Here is a 23,871-nt window from a genome sequence, read left to right as displayed (position 1 = left end):
GCATATGCATTTGTTTGGAAAAGAGGAATGAAGCAACATCAGGCAGTTTTTTTGCATTTTGTGGGATGGTACACTGCTTGTCACATCTGCACGTTGTGGCCGCCGCGGTGGCTCAGTGGTTATGGCGCTGCTGACCTGAAAGATGCGGGTTCAATCCTGGCTGCTGCGGTTCCATTTTGATGGACGTAAAATGCTAGAGGCTCGTGTGCTGTGCGATGTCAGTGCACATTAGAGAACCCCAGGCGATCGAAATTATCCGAAGCCCTCTACTACGGTGCCCCTCATAGCACAAGTTGGTTTGAGATATTAAACCAGCATCTGCACTTTTAGTGCAATGTATGCAAACAGAGATGCTACAATAACTTCAGCTGATTTTTAGAACAGAGACCATTTTTATTAACAAATCTGCGTTCTTCTGCAGGCCTAGGAGGGGCAGAATTGTTAGTGGAAAGAAAAAGTAAAACAAATTTATCGCTCATGGATTTTGCTGTAGGCAAGATAAGACTAAACGAAAGCTCGTTGCTGCATCTGTGACCAGTGAACACACTGCAGAAACGCAGTAACAACGACGAAAAATTCACTCCGAAGCACAGAGTCCTGCTTCAAAGTGCACTACCACGTTGAAAAAGTTTAGCCTGTGCGAGGGTTGTGCAAGTTAAATTAGGGAAAAAACTACAAAGATGGAGTATCGGTGCTGCCAGTACATGTGCTTTCGTTGGCGCTCTTTGTTTTTTGTTGTCACATCATGTTAGCTCAAGCTCATACTGCTGTGGAATTCCCTTTTGCATACTTGTTGTCCGCATGAAATAGCAGAGTCGAGGCATATGAGACCAAATAATCCACAGCAATTCTCTTTGGCTACGAGCTTTATTGCATGCGATATAAAACAGCTGCCGAGGTCGACTGTATCTTCTACATACAAAATATATATGCATTATATATATTTAAAAAAAAATGCATTGACAGCTGTTGGCTCTTTTTGCGCACTTGCAGGCCCCAGCAGCTCAGCACTTGCACGTCGGGGTCAGCTGCCAAGGCGAGGCATCGGCTGATGCAAGTATTGTACCAGGCGTGATCGGCGCAGGAGGACGTGTGGCCAATCAGACCCTGCTCAGCTTCACTCCCGCTGCGTACCAAAGAGCAGAGAACGTGACAGGGTGCACCAGTTGGCACTCTCAAAAGGCATTAAAGTCGCATGTTTTTACCCTCGTCGTTGCTGTAGCAGTCGGTGCAGTGAAGCTTTGTGTTGCGGACGCGGACGTCAGTGCCGCACAGTCCGTTGCCCAAGGGTGCCTGGCACACGCAGCACCGGAAACAGGCCAGGTGGTACAGCAGCTGAAGGCTCTCTATGACCATGGCAGCACCATGACCTGCAGAAACGAAGGAAGAGGATTGTCCACTTGAGGGCACGTGCACAAAACAGTGTCCTGCTATTGCCATTGCTTTACATTATTCGATGTAACTGCCTTCTTCCACATGCTCGCAGATCCGTTCAGTTCCATCTAATCTGTGTGTGTTTTGGATACTACCTTAAGAGGGGACACTGGTCTTGAAAAGAAAATGTTATTAATTTAGTCATAGTTATGAAATTTTCAGGGCACATGTATTTTTGTGCGCTGATTCTAGATATGCCATTTAATTTCATGTAAAACAATTCCTTGAGCACTTGTGCACTTTTTATGCTAGTATTTTGCGGAGAGTTTTCAAGAACATTTGCTCCAGGAAACTCGCTCAAATGTATGCCATTGGGTTCTCTTGACACCGAGGAATACAATAAGGGTAAAATTAACATCCTGGCTCTCATAGAACTTGACTAATAGGGTACTGAAGCTGCCACTTCAGAAACAGGAATACACACTTTCCTTCTCATTTCTGAAGCGACAACTTCAAAACTCTATAACCTAAGTTCTATGATAGGCAGGAAGGCAATTTCACCCTTATTGTATTCCTTGGTGTCAAGAGAACCCAATGGCATACATTTCAGCAAGTTTCCTGCAGCAAATTTTCTTCAAAACTCTCCGCAAAATACTAGCATATAAAGTGCATAAGTGCTCAAGGAATTGTTTTACATGAAATTAAATGACATATCTAGAATCAGCGCACAAAAATACATGTGCACTGAAAATTTCATAACTATGACTGAATTAATAAAATTTTCTTTTCAAGCCCAGTGTCCCCCCTTAAAGCGAATGCTGATGCATGCAAACATGAATGATTGCATCCTGCCTTTATACTGCCAGATCCCTGACACCTGTTCATCAGCTTGGCAGGTACCTGATGCTCTCTATCCAAGCCCACACACTCTCTTGGGCTCGTGCCCTGCTCACAGCAGAGTTCACAAAAACAAGGCTCATGCACAATGTGGCTAACAGGCTAACATGGCCGTGTGAGCACCTGAAACACTACAATGTTGCCGTTGCAGCTGGCTGTAACCAGGGCAGAAGTATACATGATGCATGTTTGGCGAGTGTGCCAAGATAAAGAGACCGCAGTCACCCTTGGAGATGAGACAATCTTAGGGCTTCAGCGACGCACACTAAACAATTCAGGTTTTGCTGGGAAGCAGCAACAGGCAGCACTCGTATGCTTTTCCACTTGTTGTAGTTTCACTGCGCTTTTCTTTATTTTGCTTTTGGACCTCACCCTGTGTTTTCCGAAATGTGCCATCTTTTCACCACTTCACAGTCCTTCATTCCACTCAATTTCTGCAAGCATATATTACCCAGATTAGCTTTAAAAGTAAAAGGTGTCCAAAGGTTTTTGAGACCATGAGGCCCCCCCCAAAGGCCTGTTGAGGTGAACCTACACAAAAGGACCACATTACAATTTTAATCTCTGGAGCATGGCTAGGGCTAGTAGTTTTCTGAGTCTGCGCAGCTCTGATGATTTTTTGCGGAATTTTGTCAGCAGCCATATTCTATTCATGTTGCTGTTGCAGACATCAGCAGGACTGACAGAATGATGGGAATGTGATTAAATAAATCATTTAAATTCTCTTGAAAGCTAGCATCTGGCAAGGAACGAAGTTCTGCTGATGCCTTGACATGCTTGCTCCACCATCCGCTTAAGCAAGTTGTGCGCCAAACATGGTGTCTCTGGTGACCACATGTTCGCACTCTTCTATGGGAAGAGTGGCATGCTTCGAAAGCAGTATTAATCATACAGTACAGTGCTGTGCATCTTAATCGTACCGACTTTACTGTAAAGTTTTCCTGCCTAATCCACTGGCTTGTTTGAGTGGGAACTGAGCGCAGAGTTTGCATATTGAGGTAAGTTTGACGGTACCTCATTCGGCTGTGCATGACACAAGCTCAGAATTGTCTACGCCGAGATCGCGGAACCGAAAGCAGGCGGTGCCAGGTTTCCACCGAAGGGTGCCTGCTTCACGTGTCCTCTGCAGAGGTGCGGACTCTTACGGGAATGACTACAGGCTTGCATCATGTGCTGCCAAGCCAGGTAAGTACCGCTGTCAAACTTACACAATAAGCAAGCTCCGTGCACAGCTTCACCACAGCAAGCAGTTGAAGAAGGACAATTTTTAAAATTCGCTACGATAAAGATGCTTGACACGGTACAATCTTGCAATAGTAAACTCATGCATAGTAAAAATGTAGGTATAGTAAAGTGAAACAGCAGTACCAAATGGCCTTCCATAATGTATTATTTCGTTTATAGTGACGTCATTTTTAATAAACAAACGGTTATAGTAGCAGTCTGCCTTTGTACAAGGCAGACAAAATTAAAAACTTCATAATACATACTGAAAACAAATTATTTGTGCACAATTGGGCAATTAGAGTGGAAATAAAGGCAATTCCTGGTGTTTCTTTTCTAAACCAACGATATGTGTTTAGTAAGCATCCAAGTTACCAGACAGAATTCTTGAGCCATGCCATCACTAACAACTTGTATAGTATAGATTTTTTTCTTGTCCAAGTACTATAGAGGGACAGCAGAAAAAATATTTTTAGTTTCAAGTAACGCCCAGCATCCATTCTGGGGGCTTCGTCTCATGGGTAACAACTTGTTGCAAAAAAAAAATTCACTAGTGGGACACACAGGACGGATGTTGTCCCATGTGCCTCACTTGTGGACACTTTTATTGTTATCTGAGAAAATGAAGCACCAACTAGCTAAGCAAAAAGTTTTTCTTCCTCTCCATGGTAAGTCTATCCACGAACGTGAGTAGCACGTGGATGTCAAATTTTTGTAGAGCTGTGTCCTGTTTGTGAGTACAGTCGACACAGTAGGGACTGGGTTGTGTACAGGGTGTGGCATCATTGAAGAGATCCTTCAGTCGCTTTGTAAGCATTGTGGTGAACAAGCACCATTCTTCAAGTTAAGGTTGGTTTAGTTGGTTTATGGGGTTTAATGTCCCAAAGCGACTAAGGCTATGAGGGACGCCGTAGTGGAGGGCTCCGGAAATTTCAACCACCTGGGGTTCTTTAACGCGCACTGACATCGCACAGGGATCTAGAATTTCTCCTCCAAAGAAATTCAACCGCCGCGGCCGGGATCGAACCCACGTCTTTCGGGCTAGCAGCCGAGCACCATAACCACTGAGCCACCGCGGCGGCCATTCTTCAAGTTAAGAGAACAGAGAACACTAATCACTACCTGACATTGAATGCAACACCCACCTTCGATTTCAATGAAGGAACATTTGGAGTATGCAAGCCATGGTTCAAGAATAGCCACACAGTTATTTTGTATGTTATGTTTCCTGCAGAATTTTATGCATTCTTTGTTCTGGATTTGCAGGATGAACCAGATGTGTAGTGGTCCCTTGTGTAGATAACGCACTGTTTGAAAAGCACACTAATACAAACTTGCCTAGGGGCTGGCTGCAGTGTGAACAAAGCTTGCGACCACTGACGGACAGAGTGGCCTCGGTAGCGGCACCAGCCTGTCTCCCAGAGTCTTGCCCACCGGGATCACCACCGGGGTCACCACCGGGCGAAAGCTCCCTTCTCCTGGGCTCCGTCATTGGCTTGGGAGGCACGGGCGGTTTGGGGCCTTTCAAAGCTGGACGGATGGCAGCCGTCGTGTGGACTGTCTTGGCGCTCGGAGGAGGCACAAAGTCTTCTCGCGTGCTGTACTCGGACAGCAGCTTGGTGCTGGTTGTCAGCGTCGGCTCTCGTTCTTGTTCTCTGTTGCGGCGCTCCTCGTCTGGGAAAAGCTGCTTGGCATCCTGCACTCTCTGGAATGCTCGTTCAGATGCCTTCCTCCGCCGGCTCTTCCACTCGTCAAGGTTCTGCAGAGTGTCAACACGATAAACAGATGACAGTCATCATCATCAACCTGACTACGCCCACTGCAGGGCAAAGGCCTCTCCCATGTCTCTCCAATTAACCCGGTCCTTTGCCTGTTGCGGCCACCGTATCCCCACAAACTTCTTAATCTCATCCGCCCACCTAACTTTCTGCCGCCCCCTGCTATGTTTGCCTTCTCTTGGAATCCACTCCATTACCCTTAAGGACCAGCGGTTATCTTGCCTTCGCATTACATGCCCTGCCCAAGCGCATTTCTTCCTCTTGATTTCGACTAGGATGTCATTAACCCGCGTTTGTTCCCTCATCCACTCCGCCCGCTTCTGATCTCTTAACGTTACACCTATCATTTTTATTTTCATAGCTCGCTGTGTTGTCCTTAACTTAAACTGAACCCTCTTTGTTAGCCTCCATGTTTCTGATGACAGTGCTTGGGCGTTAATAGGGTGATGAACTTGAAAAGGAGAAGCTAATCATTTTGCACGTTTGGGCGCACAAAACAAGCTTAACCCCAGTCGACACAAATGCAGTACAACGGATAGCACAAGAAAGACAGCACCATACACTATTTACATACATGCAGAATTTGTTTGAAACCATGCTAGCATCACTTCTATATTTAAAACTGATAATCATAACATTATACCATGACAATTAGCTCTCAGCTATGAATGCCGTGAGCTGCTTATTAAAGGTTCAACTTTCAAAATACCCACAATTGGTTTGTTAAAACTACGTTTTCTTTTCATGTTTACCCTGTGTGTCTTTTGTATGTCATTCTCTTAAGCCCGCCTCCCGAGACGAAAACCAGACACCTCTCGCTTGTTTATGGCCGGCAGCAGCTCCCCTCGGGCGATGGGACTCTGGGAACCCGAGGGGAGAGGGGCCAAAGGTTGAGATGGGCGGAGAGCTGTTCTGTCTGGAGGGGCATGGGAAAAGAGCAGAACGATCGGGGAGCCCCAACGATGAGCATGTAATTTCTCGAGCTCTTGCTCCCCTCCTAACGAACAGTTTGACTGTTTCTTGTATCTTGCAATAAACGAAGTTACATAAACGATAACAGTCTACTGTCATACAACGAAGAACTAAATCAGTTTTAGTTTCTACATGGTTTATTTTAACATCCGCCACAAATCCGAAACGAAAACTTGGGTACAACTCTCGAATGTCCCTTTTCTGGCATATTCGCATGGTATGTATCTGTGGTAAAGCACCATATTTGCCGATGCCATGAAAGCACTTATTTTTCTCAAAAAGCTTGTGAGTTAATGCATTAGGAAAAACTTACAAACTAACAACCGAAACAGTGGATGTGTCCATTATGCACATTCACTGGAAATGCAGTAAGCATAACCGAAGTTGTTGGTGGTGAAATTAGCAGCACACTCGGTAAAACGAAATGAATTATGCATACAGTTGGCATGCATATTTGCAGCCATCACCGTGTATTTTACAGACATAACAGTGACATTTCAAGAAAACGCTGGAATATCTATGGAATATGCGCAACTTGATGTGAACATGTCTTCTACTGACAAAATGGACATTCAGCAAGCTGTAAACCTAACATAGAAGCAGAAATCCTACCACCATGAAAAAATTTCTTTTTTTCAATTCTGTCCCTTTCAAGCTTGATTCACTTCACATCACTTACAAGTGCTCTCTGACCTTCGAACAGAATAAACTTCAGTCACACCCATGGAAATAGCACCAGATTACCTCCATGAGCTCATGACCATTACTAAATTTTAGTCCTTGCTAGTGCTTCTTCAAATATCGAAACAGAGAAAAGTCACTGGGGCCGCCCATCAAGCCTACATCTTGCCCAGCGTCCCTATCCTTTGCAAAGTGGGCTAGGGCAGTGCAATGAAGCAGCGAAGCTCATTTTTTTTTTACATTTTTCTTCAATGACCTCATGCTATCAAGCCAGCACTTGGGCACAATAAGTCCCTGTTATTGAAGTTCTCTGCGGTATGTGATCATTCATCAAACATCACCCTCATCCCAACACTGCCATCATGGTCTTCCTCGCAGAGGCCATCAAATTTTACAAGGGGAGCGAAATTCTTTTGTGCCCAGGTCATGCTCTCACTTTCAGATTTCTTTTTATATTCTGCCGACAGTTTATTCACTGCATAGGCAGCCGCACAGCATTTAGGAGCAAGACTTATCACCCAACCCACGTAAGTTGTGAAGATATGCCTGGCAACATAAAGTATGACAAATGGAGTCAAAATTTGAAGCTGCTTAATGCAAACTTCAGAAGGATGAGGGTGAGGACTAGTTGGTAATAGACCTGAGGTTTCATAGCGCGAAACAAAGAAGGAACAAGACACGAACACTCATTTCTTTTTCCTTTTTTGGTTTGTGTTCTGGAACCTCATACAAACTTCAGTCAAGTCAACCTTTTCTATAGGACCCCTCCGGTCTGTTCACATGATGTTTCAGTGTACACAATGTATGTTTAGTTTACATTTCTTTTGCTCGGTGTACAAAAAGAGGGATTTGAAATCGCTTGTTTCTGCACCAGTGTCCACCGCAACCATCTAACCCTTTTACAACAGCCCTAATAATTACAAGCGCTGATGAGTATTTTCATAGGTGAAAAGGGCCCCCTTGCATAGCATTTGCAAACATAGGTCAAGGCGCAAGAAACAGGAAAATTAGCCTCTGGACTAGAATGTGTGGCTTCTTCGAGTAGCAAATTGCTGTGACTTGTCAGAAACACATTAACACAACTGTCACACATGGGCAAACATTGTAATCCCTGGTATGCATACATTACAACCATTTCCATCTGCCCCATTTTCAGCAAATACGGTATGATATGGACTGCCGCTCTGGAGCCAGATCAGTGCTAAGCAATGACTACAAGGGAGCGGTTCTACTTTCAAGGGGGCTGCCACGACTGCCAATGCCTTGAAAATGGACGGAGCTTCAACGGTTGCAGCAGTACACATTTTGAGAACTGAACAACACCAACAGGAACTAATCGTAAATCTCAACAAACAGCAGAGAAAAGGATATTGCACAGCGCTGGCAATCCATTGTTGCCCTTTGCATCTCTTTCTATAAAACCTTAACTTGGGTAGCAAATATTTTAAAGGTACAAAGTCATGCTTGCTCAAGTTTATGCAACATGTAAGTCATAAAAAACCTTACCTTCTAGGCAATTTAAGCTCCCAGCCACAGAATAAAGGGCGTGTTCTACACTTCCTAGCAAGTCTCTCACTCCTCAACATCAGGCCGGGATTCGAGGCAGCGATAAAAATAAACTTTTTTGTGGCTTCTATGCACTGAAAACTTCTGAAGTCACCTGTGCATTCCAGCAGAGGAGCATGTGACAAAGTGAATGATGCTATGTCAGCATACATTGTAACGCTACTTCACAAGTACCTAATATGCACGCGGTCCCTGCTCTGAGCTTTCTTGAAGCTCAGCCTGCTATGTAGAGGTTTATGTAACCACCATAGAATTTCTTACTATTACCTAGAGGGAAAGCTGGCGGCGCTGCACTTCAGCCAACATGGACGCTCAAAGCATCATGAGGCGGTGAGCTACTTGTTGCGGGACAGTCGTAGTTTTTCAGGAACACTGAGTGTCATTACTAAGATTTTTCATTCCTAAAACGCTGTTTGCGTGTGCGCAGAGACGACTTTGGTGCGAACGCAGTGTGCAAAAGCCAGAGTAGTGGAAACGCGACGACACATGGCGCCAATAAAAGGTTTTACTCTTCCGAAATTCCATTAAAAAACCTCTTAACGTTTCTAAGCAACAAAATTTTTTTTGAAAAGATATTTACTTTTAAAAGTGCACCTTTTAATTACGAAATGTTAGTTTTTTTAGTGTTCATCACTTGGCCAATAGAACTAGCCACCTCTTGTTTTTGGCAAACTTTGCATTTACATGCTTTTCTACTCGTTTGTTGCAATTTACAGACAAAATATTGAATGCTAGGACATTCTTCATTATCGAATAGCGTTTATTTTTGAATTATTTTTTTGGCCAAAAGTTGTAGTTCTGTAGTCGGTAGCTCACCGCCCCATGATGCTTTGAGCACCCATGGTGGCTGAAGTGGTCACGAGGGGCCTCTATGCAAACTCCCATAGACGGCTTGCCAGCTTTCCCTCTAGGTAATAGTAAGAAACTCTATGGTAACCACAGTCCACTTTCCTCAGGAGACATGCATGAGCCTACACATGTGGCTAACTGTGGCTAGATGTGGCTCGTTTCTATGAAGCACTTGCGAGTATCTCTCTACTGCCGTATAAAGGACCTGGTTAGTGCTGGCATCCTACCTGCACTGATGTAAGGAGGAGGAGTGGCCATGAGAAGGGAAAGGCACAATACTTACAGCAGGCACCTAAAGTGCACTGCGAGGGAAATTATAGAGAAGGGGGTGAAAGCGGCAAGAGATTGTTGTAAAGAACAGCATAGACAATGAACCACTGCTTGCTGAGGGTACACTGAAGCGACTGAAGCCAGCAAAAATGGCAAGAGGTGCAGAATGACACTTTCATCAGCTACTGCTGCTGTTTACGACGGCAGTGACAAGAGTTGTTCCCCTCAACAAAGAGGCTAATTCATTACTGGTTCCCCTCTAAAGATGATGGAACATCAATGCTGGTATTGCCAAAAATATACCATACTGTATCGTCTTACCGGTACTCACCTATGGGGCAGAAACGTGGAGGCTAGCGAAAAGGGTTCAACTTAAGTTAAGGACAGTGCAGCGAGCTGTGGAAAAAAAAAATGATAGGTGTAACATTAAGAGACAGGAAGAGGGAAGAAAGGATCAGGAATCAAAAATCAAAAATGGGTTAATGACAGTCTAGTCGAAATCAAGAGGAAGAAATGGACTTGGGCAGGGCATGTAAAGCGAAGGCAAGATAACGGATAGTCCTTAAAAGTAATGAACTGGATTCCAAGAGAAGGAAAGCATAGCGGGGCTCGCAGAAAGTTACAAGGGCAGATTAGATTAAGAAGTCTGCTAGGACAGGGTTAATTGGAGAGATATAGGAGAGGCCTTTGTCCTGCAGAAGCCATAGTCAGGCTGATGATGACTCATCAGCCCCAACCTAACAAATGTGTCATAAGGTATGAGAGGCTTAACACCCTAAACCGGCCCATAGACTGTGAGAGGCGGAGTCGTGGAGAGCACCAGATTAATTTCGACCATTTGGAAGTTGTCAGCATGCACTGACATCACACAGCTAAGCTGAATTAAAAGGGTGAAAGTATTAAAACCAAGTGCCACTTGCCGTCTGCCACTGTTCCTCCTGCTCGTCGACCTTGGCGTGCTGCTGCTGCTTGCGAACCTTGCTTTCGTGGGCCTGGAGTTGCTCGCGGGCCTTGAGACCCAGGGGCGCCTGTCCGGTCTTTATGAAGCGAAGAGGGTCAGAGGCACTGGGCGCTGGCGTAGCCCGAATGATGGGCACGGTGCGCACGGGTGCGGTCTGGATGCTGGGTGGCGCCCAACGCTGCTGCTCCATGTAGGTTTTGTCCAGTGCAGCCGAGTAACGGTAGCCACCTGCCATAGCAGCTGACACCCATGCCCGCGGCGTCAACCACCAGTGCCAGCCCTGGCACAGAGGATGCTGATACGCCTCGGGTTCAGGCTGTGGGGACTTGGCATACGTTGAGAGTCTCTGAAGTGGTTACTCTCGCTTCTGGGAAGTAGCACACTGAAAGCGATGCAGATGCGCTTTGAAAATCTGATCGTCAGTTATGCATGCACAAGGACACATGGCAAGACGTGGTTTACACAGAAAGTGTATGGGCGCTAAAAGACGGCGACAACACACACACGACAGGATTGGCACCAGTCCTGTCTTGCGTGTGTTGTCTCCGTCTTTTAGCGCCAGTATGCCTTTTGCGTAAACATGTCATGCTACAACCAACTAGCTCAAATCAAAGTATTGCTGACACATGGCGAGACTGCATTGGGTTTCCAGCCTATCATAGGTCTGCAGCAGCAAACACTAGGAACAAGGGCAAATCGTTTATCGAAGACCCAAAAGTGAAAGGTACAGTAGCATTCAGATACTAATTCAAATATATATTTGACATTAAAATATATATTTTTTTGAGGCCAAATGTATTTCACTTGCTCACAAAAATATTTTTCATTATGACATACGTGACTCTTTCCATCCTCTGTCCATGTGTGTCCTGTGAACTTCTCTACTTTCTTAGCACCGTTTTTTCCTTAATGCACATTTTTTGCGAGAGAGAGGTCATAACCTTCATAGTGAAGTAGGAACCTGTAGCATTTCTGATGCAAATGACAGCTAAATGAATCGCATGCTTTACTGAAAGGCATGAGTCGTGAAGTACCAAAGAAATCCGAGTTAATAATGTAAGTCAACTGCACATTTTTTATTTCTTTTGCATCAAAAATGCTACAGCTTTCCATTTCACTATGAAGGTGATGACCTCTCTCTCGCGAAAAAAGTTCAGTAAGGAAAAAAACGGTGCTAAGAAAGAAAAGAAGTTCACAGGACATGCACTGGCTTATATTTAAGTTTGAAAATGTATCTGAAAGGAGGAAATAAAAACTAAAACAAACAAACAAACAAGCAAAACTGAGGGGTCATCATTATCAGACTAGATATAAAAGTTTACAAGCTTGATTTTTTAGCATGTCAGCTCATTGCAACACATGGGGGTAATAAGCCATTATTCTCGAATACTCTCATCTCAGGTACAAAGACAAATTAGCACACTAAATTTTAGAGGCTCTCAAAGTTTTAAAACAAAAAAATTATCAGCCATCATCTGCCTGCTGCCTTACATCGTGTGAATTCAAATGTCTCCATTGATTATAATGATCCTGTTAAGGTGTTTTCTATGCACATTTTTCACTGTTTACTTTTTATATATTTTCAGACTTGAATAAAAGTTCTTCAAGTCAGAGCATGTTCGGTCAACACCTTTTCCTAGTGTTGTGTTCCCTTAGCACTAGGTTTTCAAAAACACAAATGGACCCCAACTAGCTTGTCCTTGAAATCTTCTAAAAACTGGTGAGCTTCAGTCACAAGTCAATGGCATGTTTGTCAGTCATACTGAAGTTATTGCCTGCAGATAAAACCGATAATGCATTGGGTGCTCCAGCAATTCAGACTTATTTCCAAGAATGCGCACCAAAACTCCTCATGAGCTGCGGTGAATTTTCAAAATCTTGGTTCAAATATTTCCATTTCACTGCAAGACCTGCATTGATATTTCACTGCAAGACCTGCATTGATACTGCTGTTCAAAAGAACCAGGTAGAGGCCCCTAGACACTCATCTACCATTCTGCTATGGCACCTTTGAATATGTGGACACTAGCCTATGTAGTGGACAGGAATTAACACATCTTGCACAATAAACATAACTCTCGGAATATCCTCCCTGTACCCGGTAAGGAAAAATTTGCCCAATATATGGGACAACAAAATCGCAGGCATGGTAGCCATAGAAGGAGGTTCAGTGCTGTAAAAAGCTCTTGCTCGACTATCTTTACCACTTGCGCTGTTTTCTAGCAAGCATTTCAGTTATGTTTTATGAGGCCGAAACCATGATATCCTAAACATTGCAAAAAGAAACATGAGAGTCAATGCACACCCTAGATCTCAGGAGGGTACTGCCAAGTTTATCGTAGTCCGCACCTATGAAATGCGACCAAAGACTGCGAAGAGATGTGCGAAGCTGCTTAGTGCGCCTATCTGTAAGCTGCAAGGCACATAACTACCTGTCTAGTCGAACTGGAGCTACGAGCTGTACGCAGCCAATGTTTGCAAATAGGATGGCTTCGTACACTAGTAGTACAAAAAGGGCCGTTAAAGTGCATTTCAAGGCACCGCACGATTTATAACCTTTGAAAGCGCCGCGGCAGCGCAAGAAAAGCGAAAACTTTTTCCCGACCGGCATCGAGCAGCAGAATCGCACATCTCCTTTCGGCTTGGAATTGTTGCGGTGGACGCCAAGTTCCTGACTTCGCATGTAGGTTAATTGGCGGTGTTAATCGCGCCATTTCGAACGCGTGTGAAGTAGACAATCCGGTTTGTTACAATGATAGAACGCGGAAGTGAACGCACGGTTCTCATAGCCACTCGTTTATTTGGTTCAATGCACACCGACGAGACCTCGCCGAAGATTCTACCAGTGCCTCAGGACGCTGAAGTTGTTCTCTTACAGCTGCGTTATTGTTTCGTGCAGCAGCCAGAACTACTAACGACGGTAAAAGCAGATGCTACGCAGCGGAAACACGGAAGTTATTTATCATGCCGGTTTGTCGAACTCGAGAGCACGCCGCACAAACATTTCCTCACAACCGTCGCTTTCGCTAGCGTGTGGTATAACACCACAACAAACAGAACGCACGCGATATCCAAGAATTTGCGTACAAAAGTTTGCGCGACATACGCGCCACAATGCGAAAACTGTTGTAAGCGCGTATACACCGGAATGCCAGCATGAACCGCTTCTCTAAAGCTGTCGTTTTGAACAGAAACCAAAGCTCGGTCAAAGAAAAACGAAGATGCTGAAATGATTTCGAAGTTCTTAGAACAGTGAGTAATTCCAGAGCGCACTCACCTTCAGAAGCCCCTCACACACAGCCAGCCGCTTGGCGCAGGGACCGTGTTGTGGTCGCGTTGGTGTGGGTCATCTACCCGTCCGACACCCGATATAGGCACACCAGCGAGCACTGCCTCCTTTTCCGTCACTATATTGTTCTTGGCGCGTCGTCACCGAGTTCCAACAAGCGTTGCGCGCCCGGTTGTATCCACTGCGGGAAAACATCGAGAGTAGCACTCATCCTATCAAAGAATCGCGATTGGGCCCATTCGCCGACTTCTTCTTCCGTACCATTTTATTGTGTTCCGCGTCCAAAACCGGCCCACCCTCCTCAACTCTCCACCGGCGCATTATGGGAGGCCTCGGGGCACCCTGCTGCCCCGCTCAACTGCGCCGTGCTCTTGCTTCCGTCGGCGCACCGGTTTCATCTTTTTATTTGTTTACTCGCACGGCACGCACGTAACTACGGCTTATCGGTACCTGACAGCGCGCCGCCGAAGTGAAACGATTAGCCCTGCGGTGTCAAACGCGAGGAAAGTAGGCGAAGGAGTGGCCGGTATTCGGTGTTCCTCCGGTTTCTTTTTGTCGTTGGCTGAAACGCTAATGAAGCAGTAATCATGCTCTGTTGATTGGGCAATTTAATATGGACTGCAGCAAAAGAATAAAAGAAACTTCCTGCACGCGCAGCGTTTGGCCCGATTTAACTAAACCGCAACAAATAATACGCTTGAGACGGGCAGATCGAAACAAAACAAAACACGCGGGCAAGTAAAAGACAACAGTGCACGCGAAACCATGGCAACGCAACGACAAAATACCATGAGTATGAAATAGTATAAATAAGTGTATTGCATAATTACATGTCGTTGTTCGTAAAATTAGGTGCCTTATAATGTAGTTCTAACAGATCAATAACTGCGTTATTTTGCACTTTTGCATGCCTGTGATGCAAGCCAATTCAAGCTGACTGAAGTCAAGTCAAGTCACATGACGGGAACATGTGCGGAAAATTCAAATTAATCGACAGCGGTTTGGCAGTGTGAGAGGTGTGTAACAAGGTGTGTACTGTATACATACATTACAGGGTTGCACATTCGAGTGTGACACGCTTCGCTGATATTACCGCAGCCTCCTCTGTTCTTTCAGTTCTGCTGAAAGGTTGCAGCATGGCGGCTCGCGAAGTGCCGCAACGGTCGGAACCATTCCGAGCAGTCCAAGCAAGCCAGACACCTCAAAAAAAGGACGCGTTTTTTGCGTTCGCAACACCGCAAGCGCCCAAAGGTTACCAAAGTCCACCATACCGTCGCTGTTGGTCGTCGGGCAGGTAACGAAACTGCTTTTTCTTGCGTTTCCGTACGTTGCCTGCTGTTGCCCCCATCAACTCTCCATCAACTCTGCTATTCATAATCGGCTCTTCCTTTGCATACACGTGCATGGTCATCATCTTGAAACGTTTTTCTAGTTTACTTTATTCAAACAAGACATATTTACCCTGTGTTTAGCGCTGCATAACTTCAAAAGAGCTGTAAGCATCATATTTTGACGAGATGTTACTTTTTTCGGTATGGCCTTGAACAGATAGATTTTCTGTTTGTGTTGGGGCATAGCGTAGATGTTCAAAAGATTGCTTCAAGCTAAGCTGTGCGCCGTTGTTACCGGTCGTTGTCACAGCAATCCCGTTCACTAATCTTATGCAGGCGGCGCCCGTCTTTCCTGGACGACAGTTCTGGGAGCGAAGATGAAGTTAAATCACCAGTGCTACGAAGCTCGCCTTCTCCGTGCGTTGCCCGAACACCATTTTCTAAAGATGAAGATGCTTGGTTCCTGGAGTCATTGTCGGAGAGCGTGCCTTTGGAGAACTGCCGTCCCGACACCATTCGCTTTCGGCTCCACTTCCACAAGTCCCGGGAGGACCTGACCAAGGCCCTGTTCTCTATTTTTAATAAGGAAGTATTTGCCGGAAAGGTATATTCAAGCAATGGTTTTTAACCTTTTCGCGGCTTTTAAAAGAAATATAGTACAATTTACCAACACGATAAGGTGTGTACGAAACAGGCACTTAGTAATACTAGCCTTGTTTACATGGATGCAATAGTGGGTCAGATAAGAGGTCTCTTCGATTTGGCTGCTCTAGCTGCACGAGTTGAGATAGTGCAGCACTGTGGTATACGTTTTGCCAGTGCAGCGCGCGCCCTCTGCACTTTCCTCTTCGTTTTGTACAAGTGCAGGCCTAGTTCTCGACGAGTTCTCGAGTGCGCTGCACTCACTTCGGAGCCAATGCCAGCCAGTTCACGATGCCGGGTGGCCTGCACATTTTGTGAACTTGCCTATTTGTTTTGACAGCAACAGTGCAGCACTAGTGTTGTGAACTGCCGGAACCGGCCTTGCGCGCTCGTTGCACGGTGGCGGAACTTTAGCAAAACTAGTACAGCCAGTGCAGCCAAATCGAAAAGACCTAAGGTGTCAGACAGATCAGCCCCACTCGACGATTGCACTGCATGTCAGCATGAATGGAGAGTGAAGACTCGTGCAACTGCGACGACGCCAAGCATCCAGCAGTGCAGTGCAAACATGAAAAGGCGGCGTCCGAGATCGGCTTTGGCAGGGCGGCCCGTAATGAAGAGCCCCCTTTCTATCCCAGTCTGTAACTCCATGCGACTATTCTTGGCACGCCATACGAAGAGCTTAGATATCCATCGTCCTGACACTAGGATATATCTCTACAGGTTCCCCTTTGAGGCCTCTCCCTAGACATGTTCTCACAATGCGAGAATGATCACTACTCTTGAGAATCAGAGTAGGCTGCTACTAGACTGCGTCCAGAAGGTACTGCTGTAACCTTGCCCCCTCTCCCAACTGCTCCTTTTGTGGAGATAGTGAAACCATTGGTCATCTTCTTATAGCCTGCCCCACCTATGGCACCCAGAGACATGTTCTTATCAAGGCATATCACAACTTAGGACTCCCTACCAGCACGGAAACACGACTCTTATACCCTACTCATCAAATTCAAATTCATGTCCTACAAAGCCTTATCGAGTACTTAAAAACCACAGGCTTGTCCACGGTGCTTTACCTCTAGTACCAGTCCTTTTAGCGGCCTTTTTGAATGAAAATCATTCAGTGTGGACAGCCTTTATACCTTCATTCATAGCCCAGTGGGCACTGAAACTCCCCTGGATGTCCTGTGGTCATTTAGGACATCTGTGGGACGTCCAAGGGAGGTTCAGTGCCCGTCGGGAGGTAGTGCATCAGTTCATGCGAGATATTACAGAAACTTCTCATATTATTATAGCCCCATGCTCCTCCTTGGGCACAAAGCCTCAAGCTCATACTTTTGTCCCAAACAGCTTGCCCAAGAAGATATTTGTTGGAATGGCCGACTGACATCCACAGCTGGGCGCTGTTTCTGCCTGAAGGAGGCGAGGTACCGTGTGGAGCTCTCCCCGAAGCTGCTGGATTGTGCAGAGAAGACCAGGGACACCCTCCTACATGAGCTGTGCCACGCGGCAGTCTGGTGCCTCTACGGCTGCAAGGGTGGCCACGGCTACACTTGGAAGTTTTGGTGTGTAATCACATTGTCTGTATCCACCAAAAAGGAACAGTTTAGGAGAGGCCCTTATGTTACATTTTTTGAAGATGGAAGTGAGGGCTCTGGCATGCCTTTTGGCCACCAATCAGGTGGCTGTGAAAGACCAGCATCTCCATTGCTTTAGCCACACCTGAGCATGCGTCAAGCAGTTGGGACAGAAAGTGTCTTCCACCTTGGTCAGCCAAGCGGCCAAGCTTGCTGCAGCTGCCATTGCCACGACTGTGTTATCGTTTTGCCAAAGAGTCCCTTTTCTTTTCCTGGCATGTGACTTGCACAAGAGTGCATAGATTGCTCTTATTTGTTTTGATCTCTCCTGTTTTTGTACAAATATGCTCACTCACAAGTCTTTTAACGAGACCGCAGTACATATTAAATGTAAGCAAGTGGAATAATTCTGATTGCTTTCATGAATGACAGTTTTAGCTGTGTTAAATTTAAATTTTAAGCCGTGAAAATCACAGTGGCCTTTAGGTTTTCTTTCAGTGCACATTATGAGCAATGAACATCGTAAAACTTGTTTCCAATAATGGTTCACATAGAAACACAATTTTGATGCTTTTTTAGTTAGTGACACACCCGTGAATACTGAAAGGAACTTGCTAAGGCGGTTTACATATAAATCTGGGTCCCTGGGGCATTTCAATTTATGCGAGTCAGGACTTTGTTCTTCTTTCTCACACACTCTCATGTGTTTCACAAACCAGTGTTAATTTGCAACAACAACATTTTTTTTTTCAAGCAGAGTTGGGGGGGCAGCAGTAATTTTGTGCGTCTTTTTAGGGTGGATCGTGCTGCCCGGCGGTTTCCACGCATTCCTCCTGTCACACGGTGCCACGATTATAAGCAAGTGCGAGTGAAGCTGTCCTTCAAAGACCAGCATTCTGGAAAGGTTTGTCACTCTCTCGGATCCTGGTGCCAAACACCTGAAGCTTGCAGGCTCAGCTACAAAGTTTTTTTTAGATATGTTTAGTGCAATAGTTCGCTTCAGTACCTTGTGGCGATCAGTGGTGCGGAGGTCTGCTCAGAAAAGGAGCTGTGACTAAACTGTGGATGCAGACATCTCGCACGGTAACTTTGTTGTAGTGTGGCATATCAGTGTCATGAAACTAAGTCATTTTTTGGTTTTTTTTTCTGTGCAGGGGACTCCCGGTACGCCAGCCACCCATTAACTTTGTCGGTGCTCCTAATGACGTTTGCTGTACAGCATAGAAATGTGTGTGTCGAACTGTGTATTTTATGACTAACGTGAGGGAAGATACCGTAGACTTCACAACTGCTACATCAAAGGGATGAACTGGGTCACATGCATTCGAAGAGAAGTTTCACAGGAAAGACAAATGGCTTGGCTACGCAACAGAGGCGACTTTAGAACTGCATAAGAAAGGAGGCAGCGAAGATTTCAGTTTTAGAAATGGGAAATGAGTTTGACCGAATAGAAGATGGCCAGCAGAGGTACACTTCAAGTCCTAGAATCTGAGGAAGGAATGACAAAGGATGGAAAATTGAAAAAAAAGTTACCAGAAACGGTGTCGTCGTTGGCTCAGCTTTGGTGATGGTAGCCTCCTATGAAAAGGTACCTCTTGTCTTGGAAACAGGCGAGTTTTGGGAGATATGGAGCAGCCAGGGTGAATCATAAAACTGTTTCCTATGCAAAAGCTTTGCGGGCTGTGATAGGCCAGTCAGGCGTATTCCTCCCTCTGTTCTGGCCTTTTTAAAGTGATCTTTTAATATAACTAATTGTGCCCATTTACAAAATGAACTCGGTCAAGAGGAGCACACCAGTTGCTTTTATTAACTTCATTGCTCTTACAGCAGTGACTTGCGCCACACAATGAAATGTAGACTTCCAAGCACTTCCCGGTTGAGACCAAACTACTGCAATTTTGCAGAAAATGTGACTTGACACGACAGTTGGTTCACATTTCATCACAAGTGTGCCTATTGTACTGCTGGACAAGCTGTCTGAATGTATGCTGTGGTCCTGGTATCTCGAGGACTAATAAAGCGCGAAGTGTCGCTCCATGAGACATTCATTTAGTTTACTCAGACACGATATCCAGTAACAGTACAGCAATGGTTTTCGCATTCTGTTCATTAAAAATATTATTTTCTCCTTGCAGACTTGTACCCAGGTAGCTCTTGGCTAGTTGACAGTATTAAGACTTTGCCCTCAAAGCTGAAGAGGCATTATTAAGATCCCTAATTTTCTGTGGAGGAAATTCTAAAATTTTTCGAATTGATAAAGAATCTACAACATTCCGCGGGAAGTTCTTGTCTCACTGCTTTGTGTTTCTTGCTCCGCAGTTTTGCGCCAATTTGCCCTTCTTTTCCCTTCTCTACTACTCACGGCTCTTTACTGCTTTCTCCTCTCTCTCTCTCTCAATGGGCCACGCCATCTTTTTTCCACTTTGTATCAACTCTTTCTCATCAGGTCGAAATTATTTCGGAGCCCTTCACTACGGCACCCCTTTCCCTCTCTTCGTCATTCCTTCCTTTACACCGCGGTTGAGGTGTCCACCGAGAACTCAGTGTGTGCTGTGCGCCTTGCCTTGATGTCGCAGGGTCGTCAAGAAGTTGCTTTTTTCTCGCAGCTTGAGAGCCTGGTAAGTGAGCTAGCTGCGGGTACCTCGAAGAACGAAAAAATTTACGCTGCTTTCATTGTTTAATTAGCTCCAAATGTAATGCAAGGTGCTTTCATAAACTCATGATTTAAAAAAAAAAACTCATTATATTCGTGAAATTCTGACAGTATTTTTTTCAACTGACGCCACTATCGTCAGTCTTCACTATGTAAGCTTGTTGCTCCCAGACCCGCAGTATTTCATGCTCTAGCTTGCTTGATCAGAGAGCGAGCAATTGTGGCAAGGCATTGACAGAACCTTGTTCCTTACCAGACGTTTTACCTTTCAAAGGAATACAGATGATTGAGCTAATCACATTCCTATTGTTTCTACAGATGTCCACAAACACATTATGATTTAAAAAAGTAATGTGGCGGCTAACACAATTCCACGAAAAGTGCTAAAGCTGCAAGTTTTCAGGGATTCAAAGAAAAACTAGGACCTTAGTACAAAAGGGAACAAAATTAACAATGAAAACATGGCGCAGGTCATTAAAAGACTGTTCAGTACAGAAGCGCAAGGAAAAGGGGTTTGGCTATATATGCAAATAAGAGGATTGCCACTATGTCATTGTAGGTTGATTCTTCAATGTAGTCAAAGGAGGTTGGGGGGGCGGGGGCAGCTTTATTTTGTGACAGTTCTTGGCCCATTATTGATCCTGTAAGTCTTTTATAGTAGCGCTCCTAACTAAGGTTAATATTAACCTCAGACCAGTGGGTATTTTGGTGAAAAAGAATATAATTCCACTGTTGCAGACTTTTAAGGCGCTTATACATAGTGTTTGGTTCCCTGCATGTCGTTATACCTTCCTCTTGGTGCCTTTGATCTTTTGAAGCCTGATGTTACTACAGGTTTCGCAGGCCCTCATTCCCAGACAGTTGCAAGCTTTTGTTAGGGCCATATATAACAGCAGTGATTTTTAAGTGAATAAAAGTTAAGTGAAATACCTACAAAATAAAAGTATGAGCTTTAATGTGAATAGAAGTTTTGAGTGATAAGTCTGCTGCCAGGGCTAAACCGTATAGGGAATCACAGCAGCACAGAAGAATGATCTGCATCAGTGATCCCCCTATTCCCTTCAACTTTAATACTGAAACTATGGGCTTGGACTTCCTCCAGGAAAAAGATAAAGATGGCAAGGTCCAAGAACGAATCAAGATGCTTTAATGACTTAATGTTTGTTAATGCTTAGTAGAGTAATGCACAGAGCAAGATGACTCATTGTATTAGGTATGCAGGATTGTGTAGTTTTTTTTTATTTCTCAACATACACGTATGCTTGTACCGAATTTGCCAATTTTAGCCGGTTAATTACAACACACAGCAGCAGGCACGTATCCCCCCCCCCCCCCCCCCCCCAGACGTATAGCAGTTTGCAGCCAATGCTTTGGTGGCTTCAACACCTTTAACACTTGAAAAAGTACTATTTGCAGGAAGTGACAAGTGTACATTCTGCTAATGTGTCCACATGACTGCAGGCTTCTTGGTTATGAAAGCTGTGGCAAAATTACCTTGCCTCCCATTGCATAAGCCGTAAATATATTTTGCCTATACTGCATCTCACAAGTCGTTTGCAGCACTGTGAAAGGTAGAACTCTCTCGTACAGTCAGGGCCAAGGAAGATTACAAATAGTCCCTCAGAAATTTGAGCAGCGTTCCAACTATTTTTTAAACAATTATTGCAGTGATTGAAAAGGTAGTTCAGGATAGTGTTTCGAAAGTACAGCAAACGCTTCATTCTCTGGGTAAACTGGCAGAGAAAGTCCGCTCGAGCACAGCACTGTGGAGGCCTGCTGCGAAGTGGTGTGCCACCGTATCTTGCCGCTTTGGCGCCAGTCGCTTCTGTCCGCGTGGCATTTCCATTATTCCAGCGTGCCAAAACACCACGCTCGTCATGTGCCATTCGGTGTTTGTGCGGTGAAGCTTCCTCATATGCGGCACCGTATGAAAACAAGCTCCAGTGCCACCACACATCACACTGAAAGAAGCCGTGGGGACCTTTTATGGAGCAGTCCTCCTTCCGACACATCTCGAGAGTGTGCATAATTAAAGAATTTGACGGAACTGCGAGGATTGCCATTGTCGCGCAGTTTTCGTCTTGAAAAGAGGATGAATGCTGCCCACGTTTTCATCGAATAAATTTTTCTTTCATGCGAACAGCTTTTTGCAATTTTGGGAGGAGGAGGGGGGGGGGAGTGTATTCGATAATATGACGTTTGTATAATTCACACTTATTCTACTCCCTTGAAATCCGAATTAGATAGGTTTTACTGCATTTCGAAAGGGGTGCTTAAATTAGGGCCCAGAAACACAATCTTAGTTGACTGTTTTGCCTGTTGATCGCATACACTGAGTTACAATGGGGCTATTAGCGTCGGTAATACCGCGTATATTCCGTTTTTTAATATTTTAATATCCTCCCAAAAACAAATTCATGGCTCTGATGGTGTCCCCACACAGTGGCGGGTTTTAGCAGCGGATGGCAGCGGATATGACATCACCTGGCGCGAGCTTGATGGTTGGACAAACAGTAAGTATATTGCAAATTGTAGGAATATATAGAGACACATTTTGTCACCTGCCGGTGTTTTATATTACACCAACAAAAACAACTTGTTCGTCTTAGATAAAAGCCCTGCAAAGCAAGAAAAATAAAAATACACCACCAGGGGCTCTGGCATGGAAACGACGCTGCCAGTCTCAGCAGGAACGAGCTACAGAGAGCAGGCAACCATGGAGTGCAAACTTCCGTGACGTGCTTTGGCAGGCTGTTTTGATTGGTTGCGCCAAGTGCAGTCATTGGGAGAGTGAAATAGGAGTGGGAAGCCCCGCCAAAATCGAGTTGAGGGCAGCGTTTTGTTTGCTTGTATTTTGAAATTTCTTCTCTGAATAACTTCCGCTCCTGTGCATCGATTCCTGTAATTCTGTTTAAGTCAGCATCTGTGTGACATAAAGAATCCGCCTGAAGTATAGCCGGTATCCCCCCAAACAGTGTTTCACAGCCCCTTTAAATGCCCGCGTGTTGTGTCATATCAGTGCTCATTAATACCATGCAGGTGGTTGCAAATTAACACGTTCTCTGCAGCAGCGATTTTTGCAATCCTAATCCCTGTGCATCGCAGCCCACTTGTGGACCGCCGGCGAAGCCAACTTTCTGGTAGCTTCACATCTCCGAGCTGAGACGACATGCAATCCCACTGCTTCACCGTGCGACTCAGTATTCGTTGCCGCACTGCATGGGTACAAGACATGACCCACGATGTACTGAACATATTAATCCAGCGTTCCACTTAACATCTCTCACTGCCTGCATGCAGCTTCAGGATGTACCATACCACCATATTATTTCTATGCGTATCCAGTGCTCCAGTGCCTCTAGCCTTCATTCTTCTCTTATCTGCCTGACGATCTCTAGCCATAGTGGTGAAAACATGGTTGCCCACTACTGATATTGTTGGAGAGACACCTTGAAACTAGAACAAATCAAGCATATGCAAAAAATAATGCATTGCAGTAGGACTATTTCAGTACATTCCATTGTCATCTTACATACTGCATCCAGTCATGGGGCTACACTTACTCATCGTACCTCGCACCGCTTATTACTCTCCAGAAAAGAGCATTAAGGATAATAGCGTCAGCATCTTGGCACTCATCATCAGATCCACTCTTCAGAGACCTCAACATCGTGCGTTTCCGTATAATTCGCGATTACAAAACAGCGCTCTTGGTGAGCACTATTATAAAAGCGGATATACCGTACAATTCTTCCATTCTGAAGCTTCCTTCAAGTCACACTAGACACGCTGACAACAATAAACTCAATT

At 45.0% G+C, this 23,871-nt stretch overlaps 3 protein-coding genes across 6 annotated transcripts in view; 2 read left to right on the top strand and 1 right to left on the bottom strand.

The window, feature by feature from the left end:
* LOC149370885 (ran GTPase-activating protein 1-like) overlaps nt 1–1,212 on the top strand; it is a 47,381-nt gene extending 46,169 nt beyond the window's left edge. For both annotated transcript variants that reach the window (XM_089563365.1, XM_089563369.1), the window contains one exon: nt 994–1,212. In XM_089563365.1, coding sequence (XP_089419491.1) covers nt 994–1,075 — 82 coding nt within the window. In that variant the 3' untranslated portion in view covers nt 1,076–1,212. The remainder of the gene's footprint in view (nt 1–993) is intronic.
* smash (smallish) lies at nt 849–14,600 on the bottom strand. Of its 2 annotated transcripts, XM_089563383.1 has the most exons (6): nt 14,123–14,600; nt 13,850–14,042; nt 10,532–10,954; nt 4,834–5,254; nt 1,206–1,370; nt 849–1,126 (listed from the first exon to the last, which is right to left on the bottom strand). In XM_089563383.1, exons 3-6 carry the CDS (start codon nt 10,805–10,807, stop codon nt 1,101–1,103), a joined length of 888 nt encoding a protein of 295 aa, XP_089419509.1. In that variant the 5' UTR covers nt 10,808–10,954; nt 13,850–14,042; nt 14,123–14,600; the 3' UTR covers nt 849–1,100. The 2 variants fall into 2 exon arrangements, with proteins under 2 accessions (XP_089419509.1, XP_089419502.1); XM_089563376.1 differs by having other exon boundaries at nt 13,850–14,600.
* A 162-nt stretch (nt 14,601–14,762) lies between these two features.
* LOC149370883 (germ cell nuclear acidic protein-like) lies at nt 14,763–19,478 on the top strand. Of its 2 annotated transcripts, none has more exons than XM_089563388.1 (6): nt 14,763–14,889; nt 14,978–15,155; nt 15,529–15,796; nt 17,182–17,396; nt 18,204–18,312; nt 18,563–19,478. In XM_089563388.1, the coding sequence occupies exons 2-6, from the start codon at nt 14,998–15,000 to the stop codon at nt 18,590–18,592; spliced, it is 780 nt and encodes a 259-aa protein (XP_089419514.1). In that variant the 5' UTR covers nt 14,763–14,889; nt 14,978–14,997; the 3' UTR covers nt 18,593–19,478. The 2 variants fall into 2 exon arrangements, with proteins under 2 accessions (XP_089419514.1, XP_089419518.1); XM_089563392.1 differs by having other exon boundaries at nt 14,773–14,889; nt 14,960–15,155.
* The last annotated feature ends 4,393 nt before the right edge of the window (nt 19,479–23,871 follow it).

This window comes from Amblyomma mixtum, chromosome 1 (assembly GCF_055824585.1).
Source record: "Amblyomma mixtum isolate Tamu chromosome 1, ASM5582458v1, whole genome shotgun sequence".
Classification (NCBI taxonomy): domain Eukaryota; kingdom Metazoa; phylum Arthropoda; class Arachnida; order Ixodida; family Ixodidae; genus Amblyomma; species Amblyomma mixtum.
The sequence above is the reverse complement of the archived record's forward strand: the minus strand, read 5'-3'. Positions and strand labels throughout refer to the sequence as shown.